Source organism: Numida meleagris, chromosome Z (genome assembly GCF_002078875.1).
Source record: "Numida meleagris isolate 19003 breed g44 Domestic line chromosome Z, NumMel1.0, whole genome shotgun sequence".
Lineage (NCBI taxonomy): Eukaryota > Metazoa > Chordata > Aves > Galliformes > Numididae > Numida > Numida meleagris.
In genome coordinates this window covers 61,843,722-61,868,326 of record NC_034438.1, presented here as the reverse complement: position 1 = coordinate 61,868,326, position 24,605 = coordinate 61,843,722, and the positions used below count along the sequence as shown (strand labels likewise).

Genomic DNA, 24,605 nt, shown 5'->3' with positions numbered 1-24,605 from the left:
AAAAATCAGGCCAGAATTCAGATCATGAGACAACAGAAACTCAAGTGCCTCTCTTGAAATCACATATTAAGAATAAAAAAAAAACGGAAGAGAAACATGATTTGTGGTTTGCAGTGCACCTGGAAAAAAACTCAAGCAGAGGCAGGTTATGTCTGCATTTGAAAGCAGTATGGCCTTACAGGATTGTATTTGTAGGCTGTGATGATTAGAGTGGAGGATACAATGCCTGTATTTACTTTATCTCAGGGATAGTGTCTCTGCACAAGTTCTAGGCTGGTTAGCAGACTGAATTGAGTGGACTTTTCTTGCTGAAATGTTTTGTCTCAATTCCTACTGTGCAACATGAAGAATTTTAGACTATCAGACTATTTTAGTTGAGATTATTTTCAGCTCAAAGGGATCCAGTTCTTGTGCTCTCATACAACTCTGTCACATGAAGCAAAGCATACCGAGAGGAGATGAGAAGGAGATTTTTTATTTAAAATGCACTCCTAAACTAAAACATTCATCAGATGTCCTACAGAAATAATTGTGTTATTTAATCCATCAGAATAAATGCAAGATAGAAGAATATCCTGGGTATCCACATGTAAATGTGATGGCACCATGAGTTTTCCTTGGGATAGCTTATAAATACAAAGGGAATACGCTTGTAATGCAAATTGGCATATACTATTAGAATACGATCTAGATATATTGCACTTGAAGTCACATTGTTTTTTTCATGTTTCGAACTCAGAGGTAATTGGTCTAACTATATTCTTCTTTCCATCTGTACATTATTTATTCACAAATAAACTCACTGATCTCAAAAGTGATTCATATGAATAACGACTACTTAAAATTTCAAAAGAGCAGCTAAAGTACTCTTTGCCTTCTTCGAACTCTTCATTGAGTCTGTAGTATAAAAAAACCCAATAGATCCTTCTTTTTTTTTTTTTTTTCTATTTTTAATTTCCAGCATAGTCCTTTGGAATGCCATGTGAATTATTCAAATGACAAATACTAAAGTGGGTCATACAATTTTCAACTAGTTCAATGAACAATGGAAATACAAAAATTCTATACTGAGAATTTCACAATCCTATGTTCATAACGTATATACAATATTTTCATTCTTCATCCTTGACAAACCTACACACACAGATGGTTCAGCACAGCAGTTCTTGCAGCAGAACAAAAAAAGAAAAATTAAAAAAAAAATGACAAAACTCATCTTTGTTTTCTAACAGCTGCTTCCTACAAAGATGGATCAGATTATACCACACTGTGACAAAATTGTAAGTGATAAGCTTTGCCTTTTTAGATAATAAGATTTCATTTCAAGATTTCATTTATCTTTATTATCTTCCTCACACAAATGTGTGGGTATCTCTGTAAAGAATCTGCAACTGCAACAGCAACTGAAAGCAAACCTCCTTTTAAAGCTGCTGCTGATCCCAAACCATCACAATTGCTGAAACTGTCTTATAATGGGCATGAAAACTAGGGAGCAAGAAGAGGGAACAGATGATATGCTCATCTCCAAGTTCTTTGTGCTTTTCCTCTAATTATCCGTAATTCTGCTGTCATTCATCTGCACTACCTATTAGTTCAGAGTTGCAAATATTAACAAATTACGATAATAATTCGCTATAGGTGTAATAATATAGTTAGCACACTGTCTTAAGAGCTTATTTTTTGCTTATTTTTTCTTAAAGAAATCTTGTGAAACTGACAATTTGCAACTGTGACAGTGTTATACGTCAGTTAGCATTTCAAGGCTGTATCAAAGTACACACATTCAAAGCTTTCAGAAAAGGGCTTCTAACCATGCAGAAAGCCAAGGACACTGCTCTCAGTAGTAATCATTCTTTCACTGTTAGAAAGATGGGGCCATACAAACAGATGGTAAGCAGGCTTATGCAAAAAGCAGGCTACTTGACAAGCTGACAAACTTGAAGGTAAGAATCTGCAATCACTGAAATTAATAGTAAGATTATTTATAGAACTACATTAACAAATGGTTTAGCTTTTCTAATCAGTATTTTCCCATTTAAAGTATGTTTTCATTAGTAGAGTCTTCTGATACCAAATACTTGCTAGGATAGTGTTGTGATTATTCCCATGGAGAAGGCTAGGACTGAGCAAAATGAAAGTCAGCAAAGGCCGTACTTCCAGAAAGCTGCATCAACAAAAATATTGAATTTTGTAAATAAAAAAGTGAAGTAGAAACAAATGCACATTTTCCTCACTCAAGATCTGAAAAGGAAAGGAAAGAATATCTACTTCAATATGGTATTCTCCAGTGATGACAACAATGCTGTATCGCCTGTGTAACAACTGAAATGCACATGCTATTTTTGTAAGTGTGGACGGGTACACAAGAAAAAAAGAACACCAAATAATAAAATGTCATTGAGGTCCCGTATAATAGCTTTTGCTTGTTTAATGTATAATCTTGAAGAAAACTGAAAATATTTATACAGTATATACTGCATGGAATAATGCAGTAGTAAATTATAAACATTTATTATAACATATCTAGAGATATTACACTCGTTGCTCTTTTCAGTGAATAAAATTTCTATTGATGTAAATTGAAATTTGAATGATGAGTGCATCATCAGGCCTTTACATGAAATCTGTTTAAGCGTAACATATTTCAGAAATATAAACTCCAAACACAAATAGTTGTAGGAAAAAAAATATGGAAAGGAGTGGAAGAGACCAGATGAATCACAGTGTCCAGTTCCCTTTCTGCTACTAAAGAGCTCCCTGTAATTCTTCAAACTACTCATCATTTCATTGTACTATTTCTCTGGTGCATAATGACTTTAATAGCACATATAAACATAATACACTCCTTCATATTCTCATTTCATGAAGCCATGTAAGACCACTTTCAAAAACGCAATGTAGTTATTGAATATGTAAAAGGGAATCTTTGTGGGTTTTTTGCAGATGTGCTTGAATACAGTTTTATCAACAACCATTGCTAGTATTTTCTGTAGTGTATTAGGGAATATAAACAGTTATTCTCATGCTGAAAGAGGATATTATATTTATGTTATAAAAGAGGAAATGTGTAAAGTTGACATTACAGCAAGATAACTATTACTGAATTTAAAGAGTTCAGTATTTCAGTATTCAGTATCCAGAATTTATTATTAGTTCAAATATAAAGGGGAACCTGTATGAGCAAAATATGTTCCACATGCTATCTTTTTAATGCAAAACATGAACAAATTAAATTCCTTTGATAATCAAACAGCAATGCATGTATCTTTGGGACACTAATTTCTTTCCATGGTGAAATAATAGCAATCCTTAAGAAAGACAGTAATTAGGAGAAGAGATCATTACCCTCCTACTAAAGATGCTTATAATGGCTATTGACAGTCGAAGTGACTTCTCTAACACAGAAGCATACATCTCTTCGAAGGTACCAGTCATTGCATAGTGCAGTCAGTCTATAGGTCATAAGAATCCCACTGCTCTGCCCAACATCCCCATAAAATCCAAAAGCTATTGAGAATATCTCCTTTCCTCCCACTATTGTATCTTATAAAAGAAACTTAGACATCAAATTAGGAGGCTTAATAAAAGCCAAGCTCAACATCCAGCTAGGGTTAAAATGAAAAAGCGAAACATCCAACAAAACGAAAGATAAAGAACATAGAAAGCACTGTAAGAATCTTCCACTCAATAAATGGTTCAGCTTTTTCTTCAGTAGGGGTTGCTGTGTCAAATATATCACATAACAAAGACAGCTTTAGGAAGGTCACAGAGAAACCATTTAAAACTCTTGCAAAAACTCATATGAAACAGAAAGGGAAACTATTTAAACTGTTTGCATAGGAAACAGTCAGACAGTAACATGACAAATGTATGCCAAATAATAAGTGGTGTACAGAAGGTGCTAAGAATCTTCTTTTGTACTTGTATAATACAAAGAGATAATTTACGACTCTGAAAGATGAGTTTGAAATTGAAAAGGGATTTTTTAAAAAATATACAGTGTAGTTAGACTATGAACTCAGCACATCAGGAAATTGTTGAGGTCAGATGTTCAACAGGAATAAAAAAAATATATTTCAAGTTTCTATGAATAAGAAGAATAAATAATACTACATAACCAAAGTTAACAGGAATTAAACAAAATAGGAAGGAGTATTATACTTCCTACCTGAGATTTTAAGCCAATCTCTGGCCATTACAGAACAAACTACAATCTTTAAGTAGGGGATAAGCTATGCTCTGTCTTCATGGCAGAGTGTCCTGACCCTGTCTATGAAGTACCCATTGTTGGCCCGTTTCGTGAGATTTAATGTTTGTTTTTTTTTCCCCAAGGCTTTCCCCAAGGCTGTTTTTTTTCCCAAGGCCTACTGCTTTTACCAAGATACTTAATGGGATTTCAGGCAAAAGAGACCCCAAGTTCAAAGAGCCCCCAAATTGTTGTCACTCTCGTTCAGTCACACTATACGTTTGTTGTAAGAAGATTCATTATCAAATCTTCCTGTTTTCAGTTGACAACTGTATCAGTATGTTCCTCAACTAACAGCTTTTTTTTTTTTTACCTTTTTCCAGGCAGTTTCACACACATGTTTTACTAGACTACTATGAATGCAACAGACATCTCAAGCACTACTGCTCTTACATCCACTGCTTATGCCTTTTCCATGGTCCACATTTGGCTCCCTTACACAGTTTCCATTTTAGGAACAACGTTTGATGGACTATTCCTTCAACAGTAATCACTGGCTACTCGCTTTTTAATTCTTTACTGGTGTTACCTTATAGATATCTTTCAAACAACTTGATTTCTCTTACATTCTAATTACACAAAATTCGAGGTTTCTGAGAAAGCAAAAGCATATCTACCCTTCTACATTTCTTATCTAAGCAACTACCCAGATGTGGAAATAGTTTTCAGAATTCAGCTAAATAATCCTTAGATGCGTACATTACTTACAACATACTTCTATGAGCAACTTACTATCAATATATCATGTAGCCTATCACTACTACTTTATATAACACAATGTATTAAAACTGCAGTTGTTTTCAACAACAAAAGAAACCAACACAAAAATAAAAATGAATACCTCAGTTAGATTTAGAATTCCCTAAACCTAAACTTATATTGTAAGAGAAGTCACAGTGCGTGTTAATCAGTAGAAGCATGGGGTGAGCATCTAGTATGGTATATCTGCATCTACCCTGGTGCATTAAATTTGCCTACATGGCTCAGGATCCTTCTGGCTCAAAACAAGCTGCATCTGTGCGAGATACAATTGGTTTTAGCCTCCAAAACAAGACAGCTGCATGCAAACTGCTGGTGGGGAATGGCTTCTGGACTGCTCTACCACCAAACTGCAGGTGGAAGTGGTTTAGCAAGAGTACCCGCTCATTACAACAAACAAAATCCATGCCACAGGATGTTCTACAGCTTCCTCACATATATATCTTCCCCAGTAGATGGGCAGGTTCCTGTGTTTGAATTTGTTACTAAAAAAAAGGTGTAGATTACGCATGATCTCAACTAGGCCAGATTCATGGCAACTGGCCCTTCCTGTTGCAGCCACGAAGTAAGAGACAGTACCCAATGCAGACTAGGAATGATGCCTCAGCATACTACTAAAATGTGAGCTGATGCTCTGCCACATGCCCCACCCCCAAGCTGTGCAGTTTCTCAACACATTAACGTGACAGCTGCGAATACCACAAATCATTTAGGCCGTGGAGACAGAAGGCAGAGAATGCTGGAAAAACACTCGGAAGAGCTTTCTTACATTATCAAACGTGTTTGTTTAATAAGCTTTAATCCTCTTAGAGTGCAAGGCATTTAGTAGTGGCTGGCTGCATTAATGATCAACAGAATATAAAATAACAAACTAAATACTTAAATCTGAACTCTTTTTTGTTTCCAACGGTATTTTTTTGAGGTTGGACCTCTCTGTTATTTCAGTTAGTTGAGTGGCAGACACACTTTGACATATTTTGTTGATAATCACAATAATGCGTATTATCTACGCAGGTTGCTTTGAAAGTAATGCATCCTATTTCTTTCTATAGAATCTATGACAGATACAAAGAGCACAATAACACAGTTTGATAGAGCAAATTCTCAGCTACAGAACACTATTTCTCAACATAGTCACCACCATGACTATAGAAAATGCTGTGCATTTTCACCAGTGTTGAACATGAGCCTGCATGTTATGCTCATAACAATCTGTACCAGAAGAGGTGAACCCCTGCCTCTGTCACCACTGCTGGAATGCCTCACTATGCTACCTGCCCTGTTTGGTCTCCATAAGCGTTCAGCAAGCTTAAATGAATGTCAGTAGATGCAATTTTTTTCCATGTGGGGGAATTCAATGACACACCTTTGCTTCATACACACTTCCATCTAGCTATAGATGTCCATGTTCACTGCAAGGGTGTTGGACTAGATGACCTTCAAGGGTCCCTTCCAATGCAAACAAATTCTCAGATTCTGTGATTCATTATCCCTCTGCTGCCATCTGTCACACAGCATCAAAATGTAATGGAATATCGGTGGGAAGGTGGTACTGTCATACCATCAACATCCGCATCTGACATCATGGGCCAATTTAATAAAATAAGAAGCATTACTTTTGGAGCAGCCCTCCTATTTTACTCTGTTTTACGGTTTTTTGTGTGTTTGTTTTTTTAAGTTTGTGAATAATCCATCAATTTCACACTTCATCGCTGCTAGTCCTACATGGTCACTCTCTGCCACTTCTTAACGTGGCAACTCTCTCACGGGATGCTGTCCTTTGTGAACTAATCCCACATGGGAGTCCCACAGGCAGCAGCTCTCCCCACCCTCCTGCTGCACCGCAGGCTGCTCTCCTCAGGCTGTAGCTCCTGCATGGGGCTGCTCCTATGGGAGTATCCATGGGGAGTGCCTCCCCCAGGCCTCATCCGCTGCTGCACCGGGGGATTCTCCATGGCTGCATGGGGAGATCTGCTCTGTGTGGTGCCCATGGGCTGCAGGGGGACAGCCTGCTACTCCACAGGCCTCTCCTGGGCTGCAGGGAGCTGCTGCTCCACACCTGGAGCACCTCCTGCCCTCCTCCTGCACTGCCCTCAGTGCATGGAGAGCCGCTTCTCTCCCATTGCTCACTCCTCTCCCAGCTGCTGTCACACTGCGATGTTTCCTCCCTTAACTCTGCTCACCCAGAGCACACCCAGCATCGCTCACAGCTCACTCTGGCAGTGGCAGGTCCCTGCTGGAGCAGCTGGAGCTGCTCTGCTCTGACATGGAGCACTGCTGGGTTCTGCTCACACAGACCACTCCTGCTGCACCCTGCTACCAAAACACTGCCACATAAGCTAGACTAAGTGTCTTCCAGTCAGCATGATCCTGAAGAAAACATTACCTGCTGCCCTAAAAAATGAGCATCACACTCAGGGAATACACCCCAGTCCTTCTGGGCATGAGTTTTATGCTACTTTCAGGAATTTAAGTGCTCTGAGCTACTCTATGGAAGAGCTGCTTTCTCGGTGTAGAAAGACTGTAGGGAGACTTGCCTTTTTGCCTCAAGCAAGTTTTTGCAAATTCCTCTCTCCTTGTCATTAGATACTGTCAACAGCATGTTTGAAAGCCAGACTGTCATACAGAAGCAGCTTCTTAAGCATCTCCATAAAAATCTCCCCAGGTTAGTCTTTCCTATCCTATCCTTGTGAGACCTCTTGCCACTGAGGAATAGATAACCACTGACAATCAACATTGTTTTTGCAATAAATCTATACTATGAAATCAGTGAACTTGCTAATGATCTATTTTATAATTTATATATTAATTATTTATGTGGGTAAAAGGTCAAGGAGCCTCAGAAATATTGACAGGATGTTTGTTGGTAAGAATGACAGAATACCAGCTTTGGGAATGTATCCTGATTGCAAAATCAATCACTTAACTTAATTGATTTAGCAACAGAATCTTAGACGTGAAAGAAGTCTGAGATAAGAAACCTTGCACAAGAGAGTATAACATGATTTCTGGATATCCTAACCATTTAGATGAAGATACATGACTTTCAGTGAGGTCATTTTAATGATGGATCTAGTTTGACAGACTTCTTATTTGATTTAGAATGAATTCAGAACTGAACTGCTGAACTTTATGAAGTAGAGGAACTCATATAAAAGGAACTTCATGAATTAAGCTAAAGAGATATCATATTAAAGAGTTACATTAAATGCACCACTGGAAGTGAGATTCTTCCTTATTAAAGTCATGTTCTCCTCTGCTTCTCATAGCTGACATCCTTAGAGACACCCTGAACATCTATATATTGCATATGGTTTATTACCACATCTTAAATCAGACTCTCTGAAAAGGACTGAATTTCATTCTCCCCCAGAGACTAACTTTTCACATAAATTTATCTTATTGGATATTCCATTAGCTGCTGTCTTCTCCCCATAGTGAATTTGGATCACCCATGTGAGAACTCTGCTTTATTCTGAAATTAGTGTGAGTGTACTTTACTGATTATCAGGAGGATCACAGTAGCTACTTTTACACACTTGAATATTTTTAAAAGGATATAGGGACCCAGTAAACAGCTATGATTAATCCTATAATTCACTACTGCATGTTTTTTTCATCAAGTAGGTAACATGCAATTTTTTTGGACAACACAGGCTAAAGCATTCATTTTGCTTGATGAAAATTTGAAGTGTTATTCACTTCATGGCATCCTTAATAAAGGTCACCTCTTTGACATTTAAAAGTAGTAGAACACTACACACTGTACCATGCGTTGACTATGAGCCTCGTCTTATGATGGAGTGTGCCTGAGAACATTAGGTCACATGATGATGTTCCTTCATATGACTTGGACAACAATGGCACACAGAAACTGTTTGCTCCACCCTTACCAAGAGTAGTCACAAGGGCTGATATACAACTTTGTGTCTGGCCACATTCTAATCACTTTTTCTTCACTTATCAGCAAACAGATTCTTGTAAAATACATGCAGATGCCAAAGGTCAGGAACAACAAGGTACTGCGCTCACAATTTAGCCCAGGTGAAACTTTCAGGCTGGTATAACCTTGACTTACAGTCAGACATAATCATGCCTGCTTTCCTGTTCTGAAGACTCCTTAATTCCTGGCTATGTAGTTTAAAGGCAGGCAATGGTTTGCCATCATGATTACCCTGTGAACTCATTCTTCTCATGAGTGAATATCAAAATCTGACAGTGTTTTTTTTTTTTTTTTTTTTAATATTGCTACTTTCCAGTTCTGTAATTGCATAATCTTAACAATCTTATCTGAAAGTAGGAGAAACTCTTCACATAAATTATAAGGAAAAAACAGATGTCCAGATATTGCATTTAAAACATGATTAAATATAAACCCTATTTAAGTTTGGAACTTCTACCCTTAGATTTAGATACCATGATTCAAAGTATTTATTCTTACTGTATAAATACATAGGTAAAGAAAGATGTAGGTGTATTTATACACAATTTTTTTTTCTGTTATCCTTTCCACATTTGCATACCATAAATCAAAACAAATCCACAGACATTTCCAACAGAAAAAGGAGATCTCTACTGTTTCAAATAATGCCTTCTATTAAATCCATACTAAATGCAGTTTCATTTGCTTGCAATGTTTTACAATATACATAAAGCATACACTCTTATGTCAAGTAAGTTGGAAATAACATCATTTTCTGAACGTAGTAAGAGTATTCAACAGTATTAGCTTGATCACAAAATAAAGGACAAAGATTTGAGAAAGTGAGATCCAGTGTTGATCCTCAAGTCTGCAAGCTAATAAAAAGGCTTCTGTCCATAAATACATAAAAGTTACCATGTGGAACTTACTGTGCTGGCAGTGAATCCCATTAAAGCCTTCTGGACATTTACAAACATATCCTATGAATGTGTCGCCCCGGTATGCTTCACTAATTTCACACATCCCACCATTATGACATGGATTAGGAAGGCAAGGTCCTAAGAGATAGAATAAAACAAAAGAAGATAAGCATATATAAACATATAATAAAAAACACCATAATTTTACACTCATTAAGGAAATAAAATCCCTCATGTAGACCTCCATATTCTACTAAAATATATCCTTCACTTAGTTCAGATAGCTTGCCAGCACAGATTTTTACGAACAAGAAAAATTATGAAGCATGTCACTACTCATTAATCATAACATTATTTTTTAATGTAAGAGAAGACAGGAGACAGAGAAGCTAAATCTTGCACTCCTATTAAAGATAACAGGCATTCTAACTTTTATACCACTGTGCCAATATGTATTAATCAAATGTGCCTATCATGTACGGAGTGACATGTACAATATCCCTGAGTAATCACTACGTGTCAAGCGTGAGATCTTTGCTATGCCTTCGTGTGTCAATCTAAATATGTAACTACCTGGCCCAGCAGTTAAGTTACTAAACCAACTATTCTTTTCCACAGAGTACCTTTTCAGCAAATGCATTTTCAAAATGTTCTAAAAAAATTCTTCTAAATGAATTTCACTTTTTTTTCCCCAACTAGCCACATGCTGGGATACATTATGTCTCAGCAGTGAGATCTAATTTGCTAAGTTCGCAATGACTATACATGCCTTTAGGTCTACAGATTAATCTGTTAATGGTGCGTGTAAAAAACCTGTCCCACCTTATTATCTTATCAATGTTATATAGGCTGCTCTGAAAGTAATGCCTCCTATTTATTTCCATGGAAATGACAACAGATACAAAAAGCACAATTATACTATTAGAACAAATTCTCTGCTACAAAATACTCATTTTCAGCACAGTCACCACCACTAACTATGCATGTTCTCCAGCAATTAACAGCCTGCAGACTGTACTTGTAACAATCTGCACCAGTGGTGGTAACCCACTGTCACAATTATCACTGCTGAAATGCACCACCCACCACCTCACTGCGCTCAAATCCACTGGTTGGTCTCCATAAGTGTTCAGCAAGTGTTGATGAATGTCAGTGGGTGCCATTTCTTCAGAATTCAATGACGCACTTTTGCTTAATCTGCAGTTCCGTGTCAGACTTCATTTTTTCAGACTGTCCCTCCACGGCTATCTGTCACGCAGCAACAAAATGTAATGGAATATTGGTGGGAAGGTTCAACCTCTAGTTCCATACCACCAACAGCTGCCTCTGACATTGTGAGCCAACATCATGAAATAGGAGGCAGTACTTTTGGAGCAGCCCTCATATTTGTAGCCTCTTAGCAGAACAAAACACTTTAGCATTTTGATGAATTAATTTTCCAACCTCATTTTAAAGAACCTGTAATCACTGACTGGAAAGCTTCATATGCAAGTTAGTATGTGAAAAGATTTATAAATTCAGTATTAACTATATTATTTGCAACCTTTGCTATGTACTCAGGTGATAATCTTCATTTGCTGAATTGCAATGTAATAATTATTCATCCACTTAAAATCATGTTTAAAAAAAAAAACAAAACAAGACATGAAGTTCTTTCCACAGCATAATTTACTGACAATCAGCGCTGGGAATTGAATGATTTAAGTTTAAAAAAGCTCTACGTTTAATGTTTTTCAGAGTCTGGCTATTTAAGTTTTCAATTACAAACCCGAAGTTCAACAGATGTTCAGCCATAGCATATATTCAGAATATCACCTCATGAAAACTACATTACCTGAGAAAACATTAATTTGCAGAGGACAAAAATTATCAGAATGACAAGTTTGTCAGAAGATATTCTACAGATATAATTGCTTGTGTCATTCTGTGCTTGTGTCAGTTTGAGAAACTAACCGTGTACACGCTTCTATTACAACTTTGCCTTTAGTGTAACTTAGGACACAATCCTGCAGAAATTACTCTTATGCACTTCATTAAACATAGACTATGTCCCATTGAATCCAATAAATAAAATTAATATCATGAATATACATGAATATCTATCAGTCTATTTTAAGTGTACTTAATAGCAAGAAAACTCCACCAATAATCATTAAGACCAAAAGGAAGAGAGATTGACTGTCGCCATGTTTGCTTTTTCCACCCACATTCTCCATTACACTTTAAATATAGTGGTATACTACATGTTTCATTCCAGAGAGTATATATTAATCTATTGGAAGGTCAAATAAGATTCATAGCTTCCAACTTTTACAACTTCTATTCATGTTATTTCTCCTCTGTAATACTTCGGGAAGGAAAAACTTAGTCTGTTTTATCTTTTGTCTCCCAGTGAATATGGACTACATATTTTTTCAAGTCTTTATCACAGTGCTGCAGTTTGGGGAGTATCTGCAGGTAGCCCCATATGTTAATTATTTCTATCCATGTGGAACTCTAATCTTCATAGAACAATAAATCTTTTAACAATTATTTTCTCATTTTGCTTGCTGCTTTCTCCATATGGCTTGTTAAGCACATGTTCAGCATACTTCCATTGATTTTCCTTAGGTTTTGCATTTTCTCAGACCACTCTAAAGTACAAAGGCTTAAAAGGTCAAGCGAGCAGCACAGTAATAAATATACTGGTGTATGCCAGTACTTATATCTGATCTTAGTCTTCTACAGCACTTTCCAACTGCAAAAAAAACCAAAAAACACTGGCATGAATGTGCTTTGACTGACTGTAGTTGTCGTTTGGTCATAAACACATAACAACAGTATTTTGAATATAAATGTTGAGAATTTTTTTCTTATTAATAGAAACTGGTGGTTCAAAAATGGTTTCGTGAGCAACAAAACATACTAATTCAATGCACTGAAAGCAGTTAATAAAAATCACCTAATTTTCACTACTTAATATTCATTTCGTAAAAATGACATGGGTTAGACTCATCTGCATTTTTAAAGAATGAATGACTGAAACTGAAAAAAAGTCTGCAACATCATACATCATTTCTCCTAATTCTCAGCAGTACCAGTGTCCAAAGACTTCAGGACTTTTAAGTTGTATGAATCATTAAAAATATCATTTATTTATTTTTTTAACCCGTGTCAATCACATACCCTGTATAACATGTAAAGTCATAATGGTTTGAGTGTCTTGAAGAATCTGGGTCCTCACCCAGCAATCATTTCATTTTAAACACTAAAAATGATAGGTACAGTCTAGGCACTGTTGCCACATGATAAGAGCTGCCATCTAACTTCTTGAGCTTTTAAGTAACAACATATCGAATGCTGGATAATTAATTCCCTGACAATCTGATTAATACTCTCAGTTACTCAAATCTATAGCAGTAAGTTTGAAAGCATCCTTCTTTACTGAAAAACAAACAAATAAAACCCTTGTCAACTGATTTTTTTAAAGAACAGTGGGCTTCAGGGATTTGTTTTTCTAAATCAATAGCACTGTAATACTTCTGCAGGTAATCTTTAAGTAGCTTCAAACACAAAGAGAACAGCATTTGACCAATATTAATGAGCACTGGAATTCAATGGTATGCTTTCCAGGCATTTTTATCCTTGCTCACATAAAGTAATGTCAACAAGATTAATTGTCCACTAAAAGCAATAGATCTATTCATTTTGCTACTCTCTTTGAGCCCTTTTGTGCATTTACAGGGGTATTAGCCAAAATAAGTATATTCCAAAATACATCATTCTGTTATTCAGTTGAAATCACACTCTGTTTTTGAGAGAAATACTGAAGTTAACTTAGAGCATAACAGGTTTTAGATTTTTCAGATGCCCTGACTAAATCTCTGATATTTTAATAGATGGAGAAATCAAGCAAATGCATCCTCAGTACTTAGTTGCAGTGGGGCTCAAGGCAGATCTCTGTCATCTGTTTTCTTCTTTGACAAGTACAGCCAATTAAAACTTCATAAAAGCAGTCTTTTATAATGCAATACTGAAGAAATAACTACATATTTGGAAGAGACCATTTGTTTATCTATAACAAGAGAAGGTAGGAAAGCAAGAGAGTTTTCATTTCATTAAAAAGGAAGTAATTTTTTACAGTGAAAACATACAGAGTGAACAAGACAGTACAGGAAAATTGTTGCCTCATTCTGTCTTCTAGGGAACTCAAATTCTTCTGAAGCAATACAAAGAACTGTTCAAATATCTTTCTAACATTTCTCCTGACAGTTTCAAGGAAGCATCTTTTTTTAAGACTTTTCTTTTCCTGCACTGTCTACCAGTATTGAGGGGAAAAAAAAAAAACAAAAACAAACAAAACCCAGGTTTCATCAACATTTGAAAAGCACACTTTAATATGTGTTAAGTGAGTATAATTACATGAACTTTTTATTGTTCTCATTTTTATTACTTGGTAAGTGAGCTAATTTTACTACAGACTAGGTGTATCTACAGAAGCAAGCTACACAGTGCAATGGGAAAGGACCAGAAGAACAAGGGATCTGATGCTCAGGATCTAATGTGCACACAGTGTCTCTCCTGCAAAATGAGAGGGAAATGAGAGATTAATTTACTTTGGGTTAACCTTAGTCTCTGTAAAGGCTTTTTGTCTGCTTAACTTTGAAGATATGAGATACGACACTAGTTGTCCCTTTTAAGTGTCCAGGATGCATTGGGGTTTAAGGAAAAAAAGGTTATGATTCCTGTGCACTGATGATGGAAAAGTGCACAGTTCACCCAGCTAAAGACACCAACAGCTACACACAGCTGCATCCCCAGTGCAAACTTGATCAGTAAAAAGCACAGAGCTTGTCTGAAAGGACATGGTGTGCTGATATTCAGGGTTACAATACACAAACTTGAGATCTCATGAAATGCATTGATGTGCACTAAAAAAAGGCTACAAATGCTTTTTCTGATAAATCTCCACTAAGGACTCAAATATTACAAAACTTCAAAGCATAGTGACATTAGTTTAGTGAAATATGAGAAATCAGAAAGTAGCTGAAGTAGTAAAAGGAAGAAGCAAACAGCAACAACAAAAACACCAAAATGACTCTTTTCCTTATTACTCCCCATTTCAGTGACAATTATCTGTAAAATAAGCCACTTCTCAAGCTTCCACCAAACACAATAAGAATTTTTTACAAATGTAAAATCCTGCTGCTTTGGTGGGAGAGAGATTCAGAAATACCACTGCAGGTCTTCCTTAAAGACTGACTCCCTCAAAAGTGTTCTTGCTGCTGTGCTAAAACAGGAAGATCAAAAATCAAACAGCCATTTTTTCTTACAAAGATGAGATTAGATGAGGAATATGAAAACGAAGGGAAAAAATGAAAAAAAAATATTCTCCAGAGGAGTGACACACACCAAATGATCACACTTACAATTGTTAACACTTCTGATGACACCTATCTATCTATCTTCTCTTCACATAGCAATAATAGCAATAATGCAATTTCAATGAAAAACACTAAATTAGATACTGACACTGATACACATCAAGAAGAAGATTCTGCTACCTACAGAGCTAATTGCTTCATTTATTTTGTGGAATATTATTAAAGTAGGACTAACAGATAATGATACACTCATAATATGGTAATTTCCAAAGAAAATAAAAACAAATATTGGAGTGATCCTCAAACTAATAAAAGCTATCAAATGACATTTTTACATTTCATTGTAAAAGAAAAATACTCTCAATCTGCTTGCCTTTATACAACTAATGTTTCTTATGTTCCTCTTGGATTTATAGGAATGTCAATCCCATCTTTCTTTTGCTCTCTTTTCAGTTCATCAGCAGTCTCTGACAATGTTTTAATACAGAATTATAGAATCCTTAGAGTTGGAAGGGATCTCTGAAGGCCATCCAGTCCCACAATCCTGCAATGAACAGGGACACCACAGCTAGATGAGGTAGCCCAGGGCTTTATCCAGCCTCGCCTTGAAAGTCTCCTGGGACAGGGCATCAACCACATCTCTGGGCAACCTATTCCAGTGCCTCATTACCTTCACCGTAAAAGACATCTTCCTTATACTCAACCTAAATTTACCTTTACCTTATCTTTAGGTTTGAACATCAGTAGTTTGAAGTATTTTCTTTTCTCTTTAACATTTTAAGTGCTTTCTGTACTGTGACAAAGTTTATTTACAAAGACTTCTTATATTTTGAAACAAACACATGAAAAAGTCAGTGGCAGGTGACTTCTTCCACCTTTGTGGGAAGGATTAACATCCTTGCTTCTGGGGATCAAGAAGGGAAGAATCTACCCAGGATGACTTTTGGGACTATAACGCTGAATTTGAAGTATTGTCCAGGTAATCCAGTACTGCATTGCTGCAGCCCATCAGTTCCTGCAACTTCATAAGAATGCTGAAAAATCCCCAAATGGGAACAACTGAAAATATGCACTATATATTTTATAAATATTTGAGATGAGCTTAGTTGCTGGATCATTTAAGGTTGTATTCTATTATATGCTTTCTCCACACCATTAAAAAAGATGCTTATACCACATGTACATGTACAAATGAGGGACTACCTTCCAAAGTATATCAAACTATTTCATTCCTCTTCATCCTTTACAAAACACAATTGAAAAGGATTTTTGAAAATTATGCCCTTCTAATGTGAGCTTCTAGACTTTAAAGTTTGTCAGATACAAACCCAAAATATAAAACAACCTGGTTCTAAAGAGTCTGCCTCCCACAGAAACACAAAAATGAGCACTCAAAACCCACAGGAATGTCTTTGTTAATAACAACAGAGAACTTTACAAAATGAGAAGGAATATAACAAAAGCTTTTCAGGGTCTATGATCTTACCCACATTTGCAACTTTGCATATTAATTTATTATTGTGACTGTGAAGGGCTTGCCTGACATAGAGGCTGGTTTTGAATGACCACAGCTGTACGTCTGTATGAGAGTTACGTTACTTTTAGATTGAGACCATTTCAACCACTTGACAAAAATGACCCAGCATCTCTGGAGTTCTGGGGATAGATAGATCACACCAGAATACATACTTTCAACTCAGCCTACAGGCTCAAGAAAAGAAGTATGGCATATCCACTCCAGCAGCTGCAATACAGGTCTCACTAGCGCACATACTTCTAGCTACTTTGCGGCTAAGACTTATCTGCTGCTCATGTATTCTGCAGATGACGTCTGCATTTAGAAGAAACTACCACTTCCAGAGAACATTACTGACATACCTGGATGCAAAGAACAACATATTTGCGAACTACTTGAAACTGCAACCATAACTGAAATGCTTGCTTTGCAACGTGCTGTTCCAAGGACATTCAAGGAGAGAGTTCCCAGCAGATGTAATACTGACCTTCTGTCAGAAGTGGCTATAATCACAGAAATGGCTTCTTCTAGTCAAAAGCTCATTCTGCAGCAGGGTGCATCTTCAGTAACGTATGAATATGTTGCAGTCCTGTATTTGCGCTCTTACTCACTCTTTATTTACTTGTTTATTTTTGCCCTTAAAAGCCAGTCTGGGTTCAGTATTTACATAAACTCCTAAGCACTGTATGGCTCACCTTGTATTTTACTGGTGCACACGTGGCACGGCTCCAAGAAAATAAAGGCATCGCACATTTTAACTAAAACTCAAAGAAGTCAACCTTGATGCAGTTTAAAGTACCTCATCCTTCAATTCTTCCAAATTGTAATAAGAAATCCTTGCTTGCACAGCATACTTGAACATTTCTAAAGCAAAGAAAAAAAATACCCACAACTACTACAGATCAATACATTTCAGACTGATCCCTTCTGGAATTGGCCACTTTTGAGTTTCTTTTGCTGTTAGAAGACAAATTAATTTTATAACAAAAAACATTTATTATAGTTACAGCTAGATATTTATTTCCTTATTTTAAATTGAAAAGAATAGGCATGGTAGAACATCCTTCACAATCTATGAGGATATAATCTATGGATTATATTAGTTGGTTGTTATACAACAGTTCAGTTTATGCATGAAACTAGTAAAAATAAATAAGTTACTCACATCTTGTATCTCATTAACATTCTTAAAATACCAGCTTTTTTTTTTTAAATCTGTTTAGCCTGGCTCACAAGTGTATTAGTACTGTATTAGGTCCTATCAAATAATTCATTATAAATGAATGGCAATGATCTAGACTTAATTGCAGTGTGATTAAATATTTATCTAGTTTTTAAATGCAGCAAATGGAGTGCGCTGATTGTAATGATCAAGGTGTCTCCATCTGGATGCAGCAAAAGCTAAAGTTCACCCCCTGAGTATGAAATGTTTTAGGTCATTTCAGCACATTTCCCTCTGATTCCGTTTTGTGGATTTCTATTACAGAGAAATTTAAATTGATTGTCCAGCCACCTGCCAATATATTTTATCCAAGTAACTATTTTCTGACAAGACGCTATTTAAATTTGATAGCTATACAGTGTCTTACTTTAAAAAAATAGTCTAAGCTTCTTACTTAACCCTTCCATCTACTTGGAACAGATAGATTAAACCCACATTTGAGGTATGCTCAATGTAGTAGGCTAGGCAGTGATACTGCACATGGTGACACTTGAAAATGCTCCAAAAATCTTTAATGCCCTACAAGACATTTTCCACAAATTCCACTTCATTATTTGTTTACATACTCCTCAGCTTCCAAGTTCAGAACTTTCTTCCATTTTCAATGCTTTTTTTTTTCCCCATAGTTTGTCCCTTCCATCACCTACATACATGTTTTTGAATAAAGCCCACAGAATTCTATTCTGCCCAGATATCTCATAAACCTACTATAGTAAGTTCTGGGTCTCTGCATGCACTTTTACAGGAGTTGGTCTTCCAAAAAAAAAATCTGCTGTCTTTACAGAATGTCCAGGTTCGTATCCTTTCCATCTTCTTCCAACTTTACACTCAGAAAGCAGCATTTTCATTTTCCTCCCAGATGACACTACTTCTGTCATTGACAGAATTATTTTTTTTAATTAAATGTGGGGACTTGGTTGCGACACTTTATTTAGTCTAGCCAATTTGGTTTTTTCTCTACAAGTTTTAAAATATGGAAGACTTTTAAGAGAAAAGACTGGCTTCTTGATCTTTCTGATTCTTTGCTTTTTTTTCCTCTTGCAAAGACTTGCAGAACTATTTATGTTAAAAAAAACCCAGAGAAATATTGTATATTGTGAATGATATATTTATATCATCACAGTTCAGTTCACTGATGTGATGCTGCGATGCTATCTGTAGAGTTAAATATGAGAAAGTTGTTTAGATGAAGAAACATGAAACCACAGTGACGTAAATAGCAGCACTGACCTCACAAAAAGTACTTAAACTGCTTGACAGTGTTATTTTGAAAAGGCCTACCTGCGTGAGCTCCTCGAATTTATATTCAAACTGATACTCATTAAAGATCACAGCTTAGATAGTGGGCAGTAGGGAGTGGAAAGGAGTGCCTGAAAGATGTGTAGATGTATTTTTTTTTTATAACCAGGCACCAAAAAATTCCAAAAAAATATCTGATCTTAAAAAAGCCCTGTACTTACAAATCTTTTATTGTTTCACTCCTCTTTTTCTGCTTGTCAGTTACATTTTGAGTGCTTTGGAGAAATCTGAATCACTAAGATCACCTGCTGGCCACTAAATCTCAAGAGAGATCTTTGGACTTTGTTTGAGGATAATCAGCAAACCAGAAGCTTTAGAGCAGAGATACAGAATGGTGAATTTCACTCAAGCAACACAGCTTCTCCACACAAGTGCTCTTACATGCAAACCATGTCATCCTGAGGTATGAGCACACCACCACAGCCTTCGCAGTGAGTTGGGGTGATTAAAGGGTTCAGTTCAAAAGTGCACTCCTGACAACACTAATGTTTGTCTATAGAGTTTCCATTAAAATAAATTCCCCAAATCTGCTCTCTATTTAATTAAAACAAATCCATCTGTGTACTTATTACATTTGTCTGCTGCCTAAGTAAAAGATAGCTAGCATTAAGGAAACTATATACAGTTTTGTGCCTACTCCAATGCCAGTTGGGTTTTCTGTGTAACAGGGCCATTTTTAGCATCACTTTTCTTATTCTCATATATGTGTATGTCAGTTTTCATTGTTTCACTTCACTTTAAAACTGCCAGCAACCAGGACCTCTTATCCTTTCCTGAGGTCCTGTTTTCCACTGATAACTGGAAAATGGAAGAAAGAACTAAAAAGATAATGTGAACCTTAATTATAACAGCAAATAGATTAAAATCCAGTTAGTCCACTTGCTTAGAATTCCACTGGGAACTAAATAAGGCAACAATCTCAACTTACTCTATTCATATTTCTATGACTCAGGTTCTAATTGCTAATGTTGTGCTAATGACATGGAAAGAGGAGAACAGAATCTCAGAGGGTGGTTATCCTTAGGATATAAAATAATAATACAAAACGATGAAAGAGAATTGCTAAATGTAAAATATGTAGAGAGACCAAAAAGACATAAAGTTGATCACAAGAGAAACCAAGTGAAATAGATGAAACTTACATTCCAGTCATTTACTTCCCTTAGGTTGTAGGATGGAGGTAATATATCCTCACCACCTTGCATTTTTTCAGCTGTCATCAAAATTTCCCAGTTTCATGTATCCTACCCTAAATTCTCATGAATTCTAAGTCCTGTCCTCAGTCACTGTTTGCCATATTTCTCTTCCTTCTTTGCTAGGTCATCACTCTTTTCTTTCTTTCTTTTTTTTTTTTTCCTCATACCTCATTCCCACTTCCAAAAATAGAAGCAAAAATGTTGATAGAATCAAGCATGGTCATCCACCTTTGAAAAATGTGGACACTGCAACGAGGGTCAGAAAGACATGGTTTAACACCAGTATGCTATGCCATGAAAATAAAATCACTATCACATTAATTTTCTGCATATTTTCAGAGAGGATATTCCTTGCTGCATGACCTCCACAGCCTAAAATGAATTCTTCATTTGGAAGTACTTAAGAAGTTACCAATCTTATTCTGCTACCAAAAACGCAGACAGAAACAAGACTAGATGACAAACAAGTTACATTATACCTTTTGCCCCTACTCAAGGGCGGCTAGAGAAGAAAACTGACTTGACAGAATCATTGATTTGTATTTTGTTTCAAAAATGCCCAGTTCTACTGTCTTGCAGATAAAATTATTACAATGATTTTCTCTTCCAGAAGACTGGATTAAAATTTAAAAAAAAAAGATGAAATAGAAAATAGAAAATTGAGAAATTCCAGGTCAATATAGAAAAAGATGAACATTTAGATATTGAACAATTGTAACTGATTCCCTTAGTGTATATTAATTGATAAACATTGTTCCATGATTCAGAGAAATGGAAGGGATTGTTTTAAGTGAGTGAAATATTGCAAAAAGCTTGAAACTAATGAAATTCATGAATAGTTGTAACGAAGACTTGTAATACTGATGTAAAGAACTAACACTCTGCAACTAAATGTAAAAATATTGTATTCTACACAAAGTAAATATATAAGTTTATACTCAGATTGTTTTGCTCTTAGGCTGTAGCTTCTTTCTTGCTGCTAAGTCATTTCAATAAAACTTCATGAATTTCAAGTATTTTCTTATTCTATCAATGACAATTTAAGTAACCTCAAAAGTTTATAAGGGTTCAATTCATTTTAACATTTTTAGTAATAGACAACTACACTTTTATGGGAGCATGTTATATTTCTGTAATTGTTATTTTTATCAGAACAGTTGTCATACAAGCTCAATTCCCATAGCAGCCAGTGGAAGCTGTATCTTGAGTAAGTAATGAATATTTACTTCTGGAGTGGACTGGGAATGCTTCGTTTGTTTTTCTTATCATGAGGCCTACTAATAATTATCATTTGGCAGTTTATTACTTTACAGAACAGGGAAGCTTATATAAATGTTTTTACCATACTTCTGAAGTCACATAGTATTTAATCAGAAGGAACACTACCGAAATCAACAGTTTTACATAAGTACCAGGAAAGCGACAAAATCAGTTATTTCCCAAATAATATTTTGAAACACTACAACCATGTAGATAAAACTACATGACACAGCAGAATATAGCTGAATACTACATGGTGTTTTAATTTAAACCCAATAATGGGCATTTATGTACTGAGGTTATATCCTGTTTATCTAAAAGACTTCCAGATAGGAAAAATTAAATACATTTTAATTACAGTAGTAAAGGCTTCAAAAGAATGTACAACAAAAAAGAACCTATTCATTTTGTAAGATAAAAGTATAAAGGAAGACCTTGACTCTGGCAAATGGTCATTAGCATATGAAAAGACAGTCAATTAGAACAATCATGAGAATTAATAAATGTAAATGAAGAGGCAGATACTTGTTACTGCAAAAGAAGGTCTAAGAAGTTGGTGTGTACGTGCAGAAATCCACACATCCCTAGTAAATCTGATTATTTCTATGCCCCTAAGACCATTTTTCATCTCTTTATGTTAGGAACTACATCTTGATCTTGCTTTCAGTGATACATTTCACAGAGTGTTGTTTATCTTGGTCAACATTAACAGCAAACAATCTCTGAGTGTTTTTTAAAACACAAATATCAACATTTTTTTACTATTCAAGTTAGGATAGACTTAAGAATGTTCTCAAAACCACAGTGAAACAGCTAGTCAAACAGTCAAATTATTTAATCCCATACCAGGTAATTGGACTGACACCAAAGTTGAGGTATTTTGGGAGAGCTAGTATTTTTTGCTTGGTACTGGTACTGGTGGCATTAGCAGTAGGCAGAATAACAGCAAATACAGTGCAACACAGGAACATATTAATCTAGATGGAAACTAGGACTCAGCTGAGTAGCTGGTGAGACAAAGATTTATAGTAAGACAGATCAGATGGAGAAAAAGCAAAATTCAAAATTCAGCTCTGTTTTAAACACTACTCTTGGTCCTCCAGGATACTTAATTCCATTTGCAGTTCCATTACTTACCAGTTTAAATACTTCCTGGGCTTTGATGCAGGACAAACCCACAGCAGTGTAATAGCATTACACATATCCATGATCATGATCAATACAGTAATGCTGTTTCAGACTTGAAGCTCACGTCTGAATACCTATCTTACCTGACCACTTCAGCTCATTCAGTAAAATATGCTACATTGATCTACAATGTCTTTTTGTTTTTCCCATCACTAGATGAACTCCTACTTCACATAATGCAACCTATGCATCTACAACACAAAATATAACATACTTATCTGATTATAAAATTGGTTGCAAAGGAGCCTGAAATTAACAAAAGTATTACATCTACACAGTTCTGACATGCTCTCCACTTTGTCATGTGCAAGAGAGCTTTCTTTGGCACTTTGTCCCACTGAAGTTGATATCCAACCTGCCTAAATCCAGGCAGATCTATAAGTTAATCCTTACACAACAGGATATGAGTTACTGAAATGGTAGAGAAAGGTTTCTGATTGTAAGAGTTAACACTTTTTAGCAGTGCAAGATTAGAAGACTGAGCATAGATTTTTGATTGTTTGCTTGACTTTTACTAAACTATACCTAATAGATATAAAATATATTTAAGAAAGAGAAACGAAATGATAGGTGAAGTTACATGCTATTAACAAACACACAACAATACACGATTGAACTTATCCTTATCATGAAGAGTTTTCATTGTCTGTAAATATCATACCATACAGAGGAATAGTAACAACACATAGGGATATGTTTACTGTTTCTGTAGTTTTTGGTCTTAAGATATTGTCAAATTAGCACTTTTCCACTACTTTTTCTTGGTTGTGCCCTTCTTTCTAACATGATGCTGATGTACTGCAGTTGTGCCAATGTTACAGATTGCTTTCAAAATTTACAAAGGTCAACTTTTCAGAGAATCTATAAGCAATATAAAAAATTGAGGCAGTCAGTACCAAAAGCATACAACCTGCACCTCAAACATCATTGGATTTCATGGAGTTTCATCACATCCATTCTCATTTATTTTACAGAGTTGTAATTATTTACAGACTAACCTCTAGAAATTTGCATGAGTACGGAAGAGCTACATGGAAGTAGCTTTTTGTAGGCTCAACATCTCTGAAGCACAGATTGTTCAAGGTGTAAAATGAACATGCCAGGAGGGGTACAATATGTATGAAAGAAAACAAAAAAACCCAAACATAATAAATCAACAACTCTAACAAATGCCAAGTCTAAAAACTCAGGAGAAAACTAGGAAGTGTGCACATACTAATATGTGCACAGACACCATCATATTGGGCTACGTAAGTTCAACATACACATGTGGGTCCTTCCTGTAGAAACTGGAAAGGAGACTATTTAATTTCAGAGCTTTTTTCTCACACACTTAATAGAAAAATGGGATAAGAACTGCTGTCGCTGTTTTACGTACAGGGATAACTTGTCCTCTGTAAGTTCATATTTCTCCTCTTTGCAAAGACTGGCCAATATTGGACTCCTCACTCTTGTGGAGATAACCAGGATGAGATGACTTCTGTCTACACTGTTGCTGCACTGCTGTCTAAAAGAACACTTTTGACTGCAGAGTCTTGGCACAATTTAGTGTTAAATGCATATCTGCCAAGGAATTCGTATGCATGCAAGAACTGGCACCCGTAATGTACACGACACCACTAAGACCTTACACTGATGAACATTATTTGGGTTACAATATCGATCATGAAAGGGTCTGTGCAAAATGTATTTAGAATCTTTAAGAGCTCACTTA

At 35.9% G+C, this 24,605-nt stretch overlaps 1 protein-coding gene across 10 annotated transcripts in view; it reads right to left on the bottom strand.

The window, feature by feature from the left end:
• EDIL3 (EGF like repeats and discoidin domains 3) overlaps positions 1 to 24,605 on the bottom strand; it is a 273,821-nt gene that overhangs the window by 122,816 nt on the left and 126,400 nt on the right. For 9 of the 10 annotated variants that reach the window (XM_021380111.1, XM_021380103.1, XM_021380106.1 and 6 more), the window contains one exon: positions 9,857 to 9,985. The exons of the other annotated variant lie outside the window; for it this stretch is intronic. In XM_021380111.1, coding sequence (XP_021235786.1) covers positions 9,857 to 9,985 — 129 coding nt within the window. The remainder of the gene's footprint in view (positions 1 to 9,856; positions 9,986 to 24,605) is intronic. 10 annotated transcript variants of the gene reach the window in all.